The sequence below is a fragment of the Dicentrarchus labrax genome, unplaced genomic scaffold, assembly GCF_905237075.1.
Source record: "Dicentrarchus labrax unplaced genomic scaffold, dlabrax2021, whole genome shotgun sequence".
NCBI classification, from domain to species: domain Eukaryota; kingdom Metazoa; phylum Chordata; class Actinopteri; family Moronidae; genus Dicentrarchus; species Dicentrarchus labrax.
In genome coordinates, this window is record NW_026136711.1 from 10,983,680 (window position 1) to 10,996,834 (window position 13,155).

At 40.2% G+C, this 13,155-nt stretch overlaps 1 protein-coding gene across 17 annotated transcripts in view; it reads left to right on the forward strand.

Annotated features, from left to right (window-relative positions):
* itpr1b (inositol 1,4,5-trisphosphate receptor, type 1b) overlaps positions 1-13,155 on the forward strand; it is an 84,780-nt gene that overhangs the window by 16,964 nt on the left and 54,661 nt on the right. For 12 of the 17 annotated variants that reach the window (XM_051414096.1, XM_051414097.1, XM_051414102.1 and 9 more), the window contains exons 7-33: positions 95-193; positions 362-445; positions 660-806; positions 1,067-1,171; positions 1,382-1,426; positions 1,534-1,563; positions 2,100-2,254; positions 5,948-6,047; positions 6,135-6,295; positions 6,463-6,604; positions 6,697-6,855; positions 6,943-7,115; positions 7,497-7,616; positions 7,700-7,891; positions 8,185-8,436; positions 8,532-8,673; positions 8,763-8,916; positions 9,341-9,534; positions 9,619-9,757; positions 10,088-10,142; positions 10,237-10,402; positions 10,543-10,710; positions 10,815-10,886; positions 10,972-11,109; positions 11,241-11,366; positions 11,534-11,734; positions 11,940-12,191. In XM_051414096.1, the coding sequence (XP_051270056.1) occupies positions 95-193; positions 362-445; positions 660-806; positions 1,067-1,171; positions 1,382-1,426; positions 1,534-1,563; positions 2,100-2,254; positions 5,948-6,047; positions 6,135-6,295; positions 6,463-6,604; positions 6,697-6,855; positions 6,943-7,115; positions 7,497-7,616; positions 7,700-7,891; positions 8,185-8,436; positions 8,532-8,673; positions 8,763-8,916; positions 9,341-9,534; positions 9,619-9,757; positions 10,088-10,142; positions 10,237-10,402; positions 10,543-10,710; positions 10,815-10,886; positions 10,972-11,109; positions 11,241-11,366; positions 11,534-11,734; positions 11,940-12,191 (3,771 nt within the window). The remainder of the gene's footprint in view (positions 1-94; positions 194-361; positions 446-659; positions 807-1,066; positions 1,172-1,381; positions 1,427-1,533; positions 1,564-2,099; positions 2,255-5,947; positions 6,048-6,134; positions 6,296-6,462; positions 6,605-6,696; positions 6,856-6,942; positions 7,116-7,496; positions 7,617-7,699; positions 7,892-8,184; positions 8,437-8,531; positions 8,674-8,762; positions 8,917-9,340; positions 9,535-9,618; positions 9,758-10,087; positions 10,143-10,236; positions 10,403-10,542; positions 10,711-10,814; positions 10,887-10,971; positions 11,110-11,240; positions 11,367-11,533; positions 11,735-11,939; positions 12,192-13,155) is intronic. The other 5 variants (XM_051414099.1, XM_051414105.1, XM_051414108.1 and 2 more) reach the window with 1 other exon arrangement.

The window sequence follows — 13,155 nt, forward strand, 5'->3', positions numbered from 1 at the left end:
TTACTTTCTGAGTGACAGATTACTTTTATTTAATTTAACTTAACTAAATACTTAGTTGAAAGCGGTAATCTGTGTATTTATATTGCTGCTGCAGGTGGTGATTGGAGATAAAGTGGTCCTTAATCCTGTGAATGCAGGACAACCTCTACATGCCAGCAGCCACCAGCTGGTTGACAACCCAGGATGCAATGAGGTACATGAACACGCTGTACAGTAAATAAGACACATAAGATACATTCTACATTTGCTTCATTAAGGTGGAATATGAAACGTTGAAACGTTCAAAGGCTTGCATTGTATAATAGGAATACAAATTCTTTATATAATTACATGTTTGAACCTTTTTTCCTCTGCCTTTCAGGTTAATTCTGTAAATTGTAACACAAGTTGGAAAGTTGTTCTGTTTATGAAATGGAGTGACAACAAGGAAACAATACTCAAAGGGGTAGGTACCCTCACTTATAGTAATCAGTTGTCACAAATACACTTGTGAAAGCACCTTCATTTGCTGACATGTTAATATAAATCATGGTAAAAACAAACTTTTAAAACACAATATATGAGAACAGCAAGAGAATACATACTACAATAAAATACTGACTTATTCTCATTCAGTCATTCTGTGCATTGTGTGTGTTTGTGTGTGTATGTCATCGCAGGGTGATGTAGTACGGTTGTTCCATGCAGAGCAGGAGAAGTTCCTCACTTGTGACGACCACAGGAAGAAGCAGTATGTTTTTCTTAGAACAACCGGCCGGCAGTCTGCCACTTCTGCCACCAGCAGCAAAGCACTGTGGGAAGTGGAGGTTAGCACAACATGTTCTACAGATAAAATTAGCTAATTCACTTTTTGGTGTTTGTCTGTCATTGTGCCTTTAAGACTAGGCATTTAGTAATTTGGTTAATGATAATGACAGTGCCCTACCCATGGAAGAGAGAAAGCTTAACATTGTTTATATTGCTTCAGTGCAACAGAAGTAATCATACTCATATAACACAAATAATGCAGCCAATTTGACACAAGACTTAATTATGCCTTTGTTTCCATATCCTTTCCCATTGCCAGGTGGTCCACCATGACCCATGTAGGGGAGGTGCAGGCTACTGGAACAGCCTGTTCAGGTTTAAACACTTGGCCACAGGGTGTTATTTGGCTGCTGAGATGGGTGAGGTGTGTGTCAACTTCCTTACCTTTTTATCTTACACAGTTATAATTCTGTACCCATTGCCTTTCATACATATGTATCTGACATAGTAGCATTACCTTGTCTAGAGACATAGTGACTGAATAATAATGATAAATAGGATTCCCAGTGCAGTGAACACAGTTTGAAATGAATGATGTGGAGGAGGATATGTGACATGCGGGTGCGTTTCCCAGGTGAATCCAGACTTTGAAGAGGAAAGTGCAGAGCAGCGGTCCTCGGTAAGACTTGATCTCTTCTCCTTTGAGTGCTTAGCAACGTCACGTTGCCCCACAGCTATTGATCTAATCTGTTCAATTCTGTGCTGGATCTTTGCTTTCTGCTCTAGGTGGTGGACTTTACACCCTTTAATTTCCAGGTACTGTCATATAATCTTTACTTGGCTGCAGCGACCTAGCACAAAATCATTGTCATGTCTGCACATACGTCACACACTGCCTTTGCTGCTTTGTTGTCCAATTTCTCTTTCGGCACCCTTAATTATCAATACCTTTTTTCATCTAGGTTGTATGTGCCTTCATTTTAGTAGCAGTAGATGACCACAGGGTGTCACCATGCCATCATCTTAGCCGATCTCACTGAAAATCACCATTAGGTGGCAGTGTTGTACAAACCATACTTAACAGGGGTACCTGTGTACCTGTTGTTCATAACTATGTGCCAACAAGGCCCAACAGATTTGTAATGATGATTTTTTTGCACTACTTCAGTGAAGAGTGGAGCTAATTTGTGAAATCAGCTTCAGTGGTGACTAGTAGGTTAAAGTGAAGACATGCATACTTCTTGGTTTCATCATGGCTGAGGACTGCATATTTTGTCAGTGGTCTTTACATATTTTGTGAACTCCACTGCAGTTTGTAGCCAGTGCTTTCACTGCATGTTGTCTTGCTCTAGCTGGATGCAGATAATGAAGCATTACGAGGTCGTCTGCGAGCTCCACAGGAGAAGATCATGTACACTTTGGTGCCTGTTCCCGATGGCATGGACATCTCCTCTATCTTTGAGTTGGACCCTACTACTCTGAGAGGCGGGGACTCCATGGTACCCAGGTATAATACACACTATACCCACACACCAAGCATCATTACTTCTTCAGGAGTGCTTATATTCATTTGAAATGTACATAACATCCAGATATCACAGAGGTAGAACATGACTTAAGGACATCTAAGGATACATACCATATGTGATAATCTTCACTCCTCTAATTACAACTACAGAGTGAAAACAATGTTGGTCTGTATATGTAAAAATGTGAAAGGCATTGTACAAACATGCCCACGACTGCTAAGAAGTGAAGAAGACGTAAAACTAAAATATCAGAGACAGTGATAATGTCCCCTCACGGGGGAAACATTTCTTGCGTTTAATGGAAACAACATCATCAGGGATATTGGAAAATATGAAGGGAAATGGGTGGAATGACTATATCTCAATATCTCAACACCACATTATCAAAGCAAAAAGACCACAATGATGTCAAGACTACAACAAATCAAACAATGGCTGTAGTACACATTTGACTCATGTAGGGCTGAAGGGGAATTTGGAACATTAGGGAGGCAGTTTCTGAGGTAACAAGGGTTTGTTTGGTTTTGCAACTATGGTCAAGGACCCATTTGTAATGTGTGGTCTGTTATGTCTGGGTTACCAGCTGTTTATTCTGGTCACTTATCGACTTGACATTCAAATAAGATTGTTGCCTAATTTTCTGTTTGGTCATACAGTATCTATGAAGTATTTTATTTATTTTTCAGGCATCAGAAGTGAATTACTTCTGTGGCTTTTCTTGGAGTAGATTTTTGGCTTCTATGCAGACTTCCCCAGTGTATAGTCAATTTAGTATTGTGTATTTTTGCTAAGTTATCATCATGCCATCAAAGTGGAGTCTTGATTGTCTTGTGCTTTCTCTTATTTGTAAAGCAATCATTGATGCCTTTGTGAGTGTGAATGTTGGTGTACTGGTAATCTTTTTAGGTAGTATGAGAGCAAGAAAGGTCCCACCATGATATAAAATAGGAAACCATTGTAATCAGGCTGAGAATAGGCATGGGTTGTAGGCACAAAAGGGAGAACAAACTAAATTTAAAAATGCCTTGTAGGACACATGTACTTGTCTGACACGACCACAAGCGAGATGTTGTGTAAACACTCAACGCAAATAATACATCTGCTCTTTACCCACCAGGTTAGTTGAAATCATTCAAACTGAATTTTATGTTTGATGTTGCAATAAAAAAAATGTAGTTTCTTTGGTATTTGCTATTGACTGTTCTTAGGCTGACTGTACATCTGTAATAAGACTGTCGGTTCCTTTATTCTTGTTGACAGTATTGTGTGAGCGGGAATGCATAGAATTACAATAGCACGTTTGTCCTCACTACACATCAGATAAAAACAGAAGCGGTCCACCTTGTGTCAAAGCCTTCATTGTGTCACACCGTCAGGTGCGTTCCTGCTGCTGCTAGCGCCTCCCATTCCTACCTGAAATAACTGTGTCCCTCAAACTTTAGCCAGGGGACTAATTAATGCCTGGGAAAACCGGTACACAAAGGTAAGCCTGTTAGCTTTAGTAGGCGTTTATGTAATGCCTGCCAAGATTATGACTACCTTCTGCTGTCTGTTCTGAAGGCCTGACAAGCTACAGACACACAGTCACACCCGCAGTCTCACACACGTGCAGCAGGTGTGAAAGACGTAGTTGGCTCAGACTTTACTATGTGTAAAGGTTTAGTGCTTAATGGAGGATAGATTATACTGTACAGGTCACTACTGGATAATATGCAATGCTACACACGGTAAACAGTCTCTTCCCTACCATGGAAGTTTGTTTACGTATCTTGCTCACTTGTTACTTCTGAGTTGCAAGGATATACTGTATATACACCAACTTATTTCTTTATTAGGTGCACCTCTCTAATGCAAAAATCCAATCTTTATATTGCTCATAATTTTTCTCTTTAATCATTGTTGTTGGCACTGTTTCAGAGAGGTGCTGATTTATGATCATTGTATCATTATTTATGAGGCCATAGACAATGGTGGTGGAGTGCTGGACTGTTATAATATTCTGCCCCCCTCAACTATGTAAATGGGACATTCATCATGTTCTAGTCACATCACAGCAAGTATCAAGTAAAGCTTTAGGAGTTGGTTACTAGTAAGTCTGTTTAAATCACTAGGTGGAGACAAGTAGAAATTAAGGCATAGCAAGACAACTTTATTTGTATAGCACATTTATTACATCAGGGTAATTCAGTGCGCTTTACAGGGTAATAAAAAGTACAGCAAAGACAAAAGATTTCCAATTTAAAAAAGTGTACAGGCAAGTGATACAAAATATAAAAATCAATAAATAAGTAAACTACTGCAGCTTTAATCAAGCGGGAATAAAAACATAAAGGAACACATTCAATATTATCACATTTAGATGCACAATTTGATTTAATTCAAAACAAATTCAAGCAATAAAAATTAAATTAAAGCTGTTTACGACCCAAACTAAGCAGACAAGTTTTTGGCTGGTAGAGTAGGCAGTTAAAATAGGTTTTTAGCTTTGTCTTAAAACTAGTCGGTGTAGGGTCTAGTCTAATATCAACTAGGAGGTTATTCCAGGTCTGTGTTGCATAACAGAATGCTGCTTCACCATGTTTTGCTCTGAGTCTTGGGACAACCAGTAGGCAATTCCCAGATATCCTTAGGGTTCTAGGAGGTTCATATGGCACAGGCATATCAGAGATGTATGTGGGCTCGGAGCCACAGAGTGATTTGTAGACGATCATCAGGTCATGTCATTGCTCTTACTGTATGTCTTTGGGGTACTCTATAAATACAGTCAATCCTGTCAAGGCTTGTAGCTACTGACCTTTGAGAGACACCCACACACACACGCACAAACAGGTGCACCAGATACACAGACATCTGTAATGTTGGTTTTGCTGTGTGAAGGCCAGCAGCTAGTTTAATGAACCTAAACAAAATATTAACATCTCAATAGAGCTTTAACAGTCGCATTGTTTAAAGGTGCTGATTGGATATTGGAGAGATTTTGTTTTCTTACCATTTTGTCTTTATTAGATGGGTCACAGAAACACAGACACAAACATGATGAGGGAGAGAAAGAGGGTATGATTAATTAATTTACTCTGAATATGGTGCTACAGAAAAGGCCATGGGATCAATAAAATGAAAAGGTTGCATTCCCCCAAGGAGTATGAATGTGCCCATCAAATTTGTTGGCAATTGTTCCATTAGACTGTGAGATACAGTGTCTTGTGTACGAGGTTTATGTTTTGGAATAAGGGTGGCTCTGGAGGAAAGCTCAAAGTGTATCTAAAATGAAAAGATTTCACCTACATTTCTTCAATATCTTACACACAGTTCCCTCAAGAAAATCCAATGTTAACTCTACAAGTGAGGTAGCCTTCTTAATGAGCCTGTTAAACCTCCTTATATTCGTCTTGGGATTAGTTCCTTACAAACACTGGCGTAAATGGTGCTGAAACAATGCTCTGATAAGAAAAACTGAAAAATCAGTGTCTTACTGAAGGCCAAGCTAAATTCCAAAAGCAGGTTCACCCTCAAATTGACACTTTGATATGACTAATGGCTGCTGATGGCCATTCAGGTTGTTGCAGGGATCAAACATGGTCAGATTTTTGAAGCACTATGATACCTTTTCCTGTGCCCTGTAGCTTTATTTATTTTCTTATCATCTCAAACAATTTCCTCTAACTTTCCAGGAGCTCCTATGTGAGGCTAAGACACTTGTGCACCAACACGTGGGTTCACAGCACCAACAACCCCATTGACAAAGAGGAGGAGAAACCTGTTATGTTACGGGTGAGTAGTGATGGCTAGGTTAAGATATATAGCACAGCTAAGGTTTTCTCAACAGATATACTAAAAACAATTGATTGTTTTTTCCAGATTGGAACATCAGCAGTAAAAGAGGACAAGGAAGCTTTTGCCATTGTACCAGTGCCACCAGCAGAAGTACGTGATTTGGACTTTGCCAATGATGCGAGTAAAGTGCTGGCGTCCATCGCTGGCAAGCTTGAAAAGGGCACCATTACACAAAATGAAAGAAGGTATGTGGGGACAGATATCAGCTGCAGACTTTAAATACTACATCATTATGTGTCATGTATATGGTGTTATTATGTATATATTTGTATATATTTCAATGAAGTAGCTGCTTCTTTTAAAGTTGTCTTTAATTTTTTACTGTTTACATTTTTACTTGTACACTCTTCAGGTTTGTGACCAAGCTCCTGGAAGATCTGGTTTTCTTTGTGGTGGACATCCCCAACAGTGGTCAGGATGTTTTGGAGATAATGGTTAACAAACCTAACAGAGAAAGACAAAAACTCATGAGAGAGCAGAATATCTTGAAGCAGGTTGGTCTTAAAAATCAGATTGTTATTGCACTGATTTAAAGTTCATGATCAACTACATTTCTGGGTGTCAAAACTCTCCATTTCCATTTCAGATTTTCAAACTTCTCCAAGCCCCTTTTACAGACAGTGGTGATGGCCCCATGCTGCGACTGGAGGAGCTTGGAGACCAGCGCCACGCTCCTTTCAGACATATTTGCAGGCTTTGCTACAGAGTGTTACGCCATTCCCAGCAGGATTACAGGAAGAACCAGGTAGGTGGACACAACAGCTCAACTCTGACTCCTGACACCAAGGCCTTTCCTTTGCAGTAATCATCCCTCCTTTCCTTCTCTTCACAGGAATACATAGCCAAGCAATTCCGCTTCATGCAGAAGCAGATAGGATATGATGTGCTGGCGGAAGACACGATAACAGCTCTGCTCCACAACAACCGGAAGCTGCTGGAGAAACATATCACTGCTGCTGAGATAGACACATTTGTCACTCTAGTGAGGAAGAACCGGGAGCCGAGGTGAGGCATCATAAACATAGCATGAACTGGCATAGAGGAAGCGGCTGTGGACAGTTTAGGTCAGATTTGTTTGTATAACAGCTGCTAAGGAATGTAAATGTATGTAAAAGTATTCAAGTGTGAGCAGAGGAATATGAGTGGAAGTGCTTGTGCATGACTTTGGCTCTGCAGGTAATTTGCTGACAGTTGGAGTGTGCTTGTGTCATGTTAAAGTCCTGTCAGGTGCTGTTACTAATATGTGACTCAGGTTGATCCAGATGTTTGGACAAAGGAGTCACTCACAGAGAGTGGGAGAAAAACAGGGCATATGTATTTGTATATTTTCATATATATATTCCCTCGGACCTATGAAAAATGTAATGTATTATCATCTGTACCCAGGTTTTTGGACTACCTCTCAGATCTCTGCGTGTCCATGCACAAGTCCATCCCTGTGACGCAGGAGCTCATCTGCAATGCAGTACTGGACCCTACCAATGCTGATATCCTCATCGAAACTAAGTTAGCATCTCATTTTCCTTATTCGATTTTCTTTTCAAAAAATAAAACAGGCATTTAGAAATGATGTTCATGCTGCTCTCCAGATTGGTCCTGTCTAGGTTTGAGATTGAGACAGCATCAAATGGAGAGAGTCCAGTGGAGGCAGAGGATGAAGAGGAGGTCTGGCTGTTTTGGAAAGACAATTGTAAGGAGATCCGGAGTAAGAGCATCCGGGAGTTGGCCCAGGATGCAAAGGAGGGCCAGAAGGAGGACCAGGACGTGGTCAGTTACTACAGGTCAGATGTGTTTGATTATACACATATGAAAGCATATGCACTGTTGTAAAATCCTGAATAGTCACATGTCTGGTTGAAACGGGCAGTTATACATTTTGAAATATTGTTCATGAAAAACTTGACCAAACTATGAATTTCTGTGTTTATTTGTAGATATTTAACTGCAAGACATTTTTTGAAAAATAATAACCCCACACATGCACAAAGTAATGTTCAGGGATATTGAATATGACAACAACTTAATTCTGATAAAAAACGACACATCTCCAAACTCGCTTAATATTTCCTCACAGGTGCCAGCTAAACCTCTTTGCCCGGATGTGTCTGGACCGTCAGTACCTGGCCATCAACAAAATCTCTGGTCAGCTGGATGTAGATTTGATCTTGCGCTGTATGTCTGATGAAGACCTGCCCTTTGACTTGCGGGCGTCTTTCTGCCGCCTGATGCTGCACATGCATGTAGACCGTGACCCCCAGGAGCAGGTCACACCTGTCAAATATGCCCGACTTTGGTCTGAGATTCCTTCTAAGATTGCTATTGACGAGTGAGTTTGTCTTACGAATATATTGAATTGATTTGTGTTACCATTCCAACAATGTGACAGCATCTCTCAGATGTAATTCTTCTTTACTTATCCAGCTATGACAACGATGGTACCACCAGAGATGAGATCAAAGAGCGGTTCTGCCTCACGATGGATTTTGTGGAGAACTACCTGAGAGAGGTGGTGTCACAGAACATTCCTTTCTCCGACAAGGAGAAAAACAAGCTTACTTTTGAGGTAATGCTTCTTTGTGTTGGTATGAACAGACAAAGTCACTTTGGTTTAGTTAAAATATAAATCTTTGTTTTGAATTTTCTTTTCCCTAGGTAGTGAACCTGGCAAGGAACCTCATATACTTTGGTTTCTACAACTTTAGTGACCTTCTGCGCCTGACAAAGATCTTACTGAACATTTTAGACTGTGTCCATGTCAGCACCATTTACCCTATCAACAAGATGGAGAAGGGAGAGGAAAACAAAGGTAAACATCAAGCTCCTGAGGCTTAACTCACTTTACTGTACATCAGTGAAGATTGTTTTCCTTTTCTTTCTTGGATGCTGTATCACCATAGAGAGTTAAGATTGTCAGAAGTAATTTTAGCTGTCACTTTCTTTTCCTTAGTCTTGAGCTGCTCTTACAGATACGGTGCAAGTAATTTAAAGATAGGCACAATCACAACTATATATGTGTATTAAAGAACAAAATGACCAGAAACAGAATTTGAGACAGAGATACCACTGATATGTTAACTATGACTTGTAAAGTTTTGTAAGTCAGTCAAATTGTCTTTTTAATACATTTTACTTTTTAATTATCTTACAAACTATTAATGGTTAATTAACTGACTGGGGCCTTTTCAGAGTAAAAACAAGTTATTATTTCTCTGTCTCTGCATGTACTGTAGCTGGCAGTAATGTGATGAAGTCAATTCATGGAGTTGGTGAGTTGATGACCCAGGTAGTGCTGCGAGGAGGTGGCTTGTTGCCCACCACACCAACTCATCAGCCAGAGGGAGATGTGGTTAAAACACAGACTGAACCAGAGAGAGAAGACATCATGGTCATGGACACGAAGCTGAAGGTCATTGAGATTCTACAGGTAGGACATCAGGAAACTGGTTCCTCCTCAATGGCAAACACTTTTTTTGTATTTGTGTTGTAACATTTTTGTCTTTTCCTTTAGTTCATTTTGAATGTACGGCTAGACTACAGGATCTCCTGCCTGCTTTGTATTTTCAAACGTGAGTTTGATGAGAACAACCCGCAAGCGGAAAACACTGCCAGTCAGAACGGAACCAATAATGTCACAGGTCAGATGCCAGGTATGATGCCACTTTATTTAATATACCTTTTTTACAGCAAACATTGTGGCTTGTCATAGCAGGAAAAGTAAAGGTGTGATTAATAACAAATAATGTGTGTATTACATGTAGGTGAGCTACTTCCAGGGTCCTGGTATTTGTGCATGCTGGCTCACTGACATACTGTTACTGGGACACTGGATGGAACTGAGTCATCGTTTTTTGTTTCACCTTTGCTTTTCCTGCTATAACAAGTCAAAATGTCTTATTAATAGGTCAAGTTTTATCATTATTAAACATTTTTCATGTAAATGTTGAAATTTCATTCTTTTGACATTTTAATAACTTTAGGAAACCTTGACTTTGAAAACATTGAAGAACAGGCAGAGGGGATTTTCGGAGGAAGGTAATTCATAGCTTGCTAGTCTTTCCTGAGCTAATCTGAAGCTGGATCAAGCAAGATGAAGTTTGTGTAATTTCTGTTCCAATTACCTTTTTAGTGAGGAGAACACTCCACTAGACCTAGATGACCACGGTGGTCGTACCTTCCTAAGAGTCCTGCTGCACCTGACCATGCATGATTACCCTCCTCTCGTGTCTGGGGCACTTCACCTGCTCTTCAGACACTTCAGTCAGAGGCAGGAGGTCCTCATGGCCTTCAAACAAGTAGGGTTTTCCTTTCTTTAATACTTAATTTTAATATCTGACCATGGACATATCTAGGCTAGCACTCCTTAGTACACAAGTGACAAGTGAGAAATGTAATGATTTCTAAGATTAAGTTTAAGTTAATGCAAATTAAATAGGTCCAGCTGCTGGTGACCAGTCAGGATGTGGATAACTACAAGCAAATCAAGTCAGATCTGGATCAGCTGCGTTCTATTGTGGAGAAGTCTGAACTGTGGGTTTATAAGAGGCAAGGAGAAGATGGAATGGATGGAGATGGACCTTCAGAGTCTGACAACAAAAAGAAGGTCAGAGAACATGAAAAACATAAAACATTAGTTGAACTGATGAAGAAGGAAGGTCCATTGAAAGCCTCTAGCAATGCTATAAGACCCTGCTTCTTGTTTTACAGGGAGACTCACCTGGTTCAGACAAGAAGAAGACAGAAACCACAAGCAGTTACAATTACAGAGTTGTAAAAGAGGTTTGTTCATTTGTATTTTAATCTTGTATTTTAATGTTTGTAACTTGTTGCCTGTGATTAAAATCCTCCTGCTGTGTGTGTTCAGATCCTGCTGCGGCTCAGTAAGCTGTGTGTTCAGGAGGGATGCTCAGGGAAGAAGAGTAAGAAACAGCAGCAGAGGCTTTTGAGGAACATGGGAGCTCACAGCGTAGTGCTGGAGCTCCTACAGATCCCCTATGAGAAGGTGCAACACTGCAACGGAATATTGTAAAATAATTAGGAAGCTTTGAAGCTCTGCATATCTTTTACACATTTTCAGTTTCCCATTAATGTGATGTAAATCAAAAGGAAGTCTGACTCTGTTATCTGCATTAGGGCGAGGACGTCCGAATGCAGGAGATAATGAAACTGGCTCATGAGTTCCTGCAGAATTTCTGTGCAGGGAACCAGCCGAATCAGGCTCTTCTCCACAAGCATATCAACTTATTTCTCAACCCAGGGGTGAGTAGTACAGGCATCTCAGGTCTACTCCTACAGATTGGTTTCTACAGTTGATACAGTTCACTTTCCAGAATGCTATCTTATGATAAAACAAATCTGGAATTCACACATCAATATTAATTTTCCCAGACTGTCCTTTTTGACCACTCTTTTTCCAACTCTCTCAGATCCTAGAGGCAGTCACCATGCAGCACATCTTCATGAATAACTTCCAGCTGTGCAGTGAGATCAACGAGCGAGTGGTTCAGCACTTTGTTCACTGTACTGAGACTCATGGTCGACATGTCCAGTATCTCAAGTTCCTGCAGACCATTGTGAAGGCCGAGAACAAGTTCATCAAGAAGTGTCAGGACATTGTTATGGCTGAGGTCAGTTCTATGATCTTTATACCAAAAGGGGAAAAAAAAGTACTGCTGCTAATACCTACTATAGAGTAGTAACTCAAAATGAAGCAGAAACACAGAGATGTTGCTAATATCAATAAAAACAGTTGTGACACTAATGGTAATATAAAATGTTAAGTCACAGAACAATTACCTTTTTAGTAATAAAACTGTACTCTCCACAACTCAGCTAGTGAACTCGGGCGAGGACGTCCTGGTGTTCTACAACGATCGTGCCTCCTTCCAGACCCTAGTCCAGATGATGCGTTCAGAGCGGGACCGCATGGATGAAAACAGCCCTCTCATGTACCACATCCACCTGGTGGAACTGCTGGCTGTCTGCACCGAGGGCAAGAACGTCTACACTGAAATCAAGTGTAACTCCTTGCTGCCCCTGGATGATATCGTACGGGTCGTCACCCATGAAGACTGTATCCCTGAGGTATGAATAATGCATTTTATTTATTTTCAGCTGAAATGTGTGTTTTTAGTATTAGTAGTCTTTATGCAAGGAAACAAACTGATAATAATTGGAAGTAAGGAGACTTTGTTTTTTTGTGCTTTTTAAACTAAATGAGACAACCCCTTGACAATATTGATTAATATAACAATATTCAGCAAACATTCATGCATTGTTTCATTTTATTTTGTAAAATGAACAAAAATTATAAAAATAAAAACATCATTGTGGCATTTGCAAAAGTTTGGGCATCCTAAGAGTTCTGCAGTCTCAGATTCTTTTTACAATGTCTCTGACCTTCATCAGCTTGTTAGGCCTGAGGCATGTCAACAATTGTCATTAGGAAACGTCAGCTCGTGCCAATTTCAACCCCTTACAAATACTCTGACTCTTCAAACCTTGTGGGAACACAGACCAGCCATGGATTCCTCTAAGCCACAATGTAAGACTCTGAAATTGAAAATTATTGATGTGCACAATACAGGAGAAGGCTACAAGAAGATAGCAAAGCATTGTGAGCTTGCAGTTTCCACATTGCAAAATGTAATTAAGAGATGGCCGTTTAGGGAAACTATGGAGGTCAAGATGAGGAAAACCCCCAAGTGTGTGTGTGTGTGTGTGTGTGTGTGTGTGTGTGTGTGTGTGTGTGTGTGTGTGTGTGTGTGTGTGTGTGTGTGTGTGTGTGTGTGTGTGTGTGTGTGTGTGTGTGTGTGTGTGTGTGTGTGTGTGTGTGTGTGTGTGTGTGTGTGTGTGTGTGTGTGTGTGTGTGTGTGTGTGTGTAAAGAGAACTGAAGGTGAAGTGGGATTTGTTGTTTTGGTTTTTACCTTGGTATTGAATTGGTATTTAGAATTGTGAAATTTCACAGGTAGTGTTATCGGCTACTACATTTTTTTGTATCATGACATCCCTAGTCCTTCTACATTTCAATGTAAAAAATCATGACAA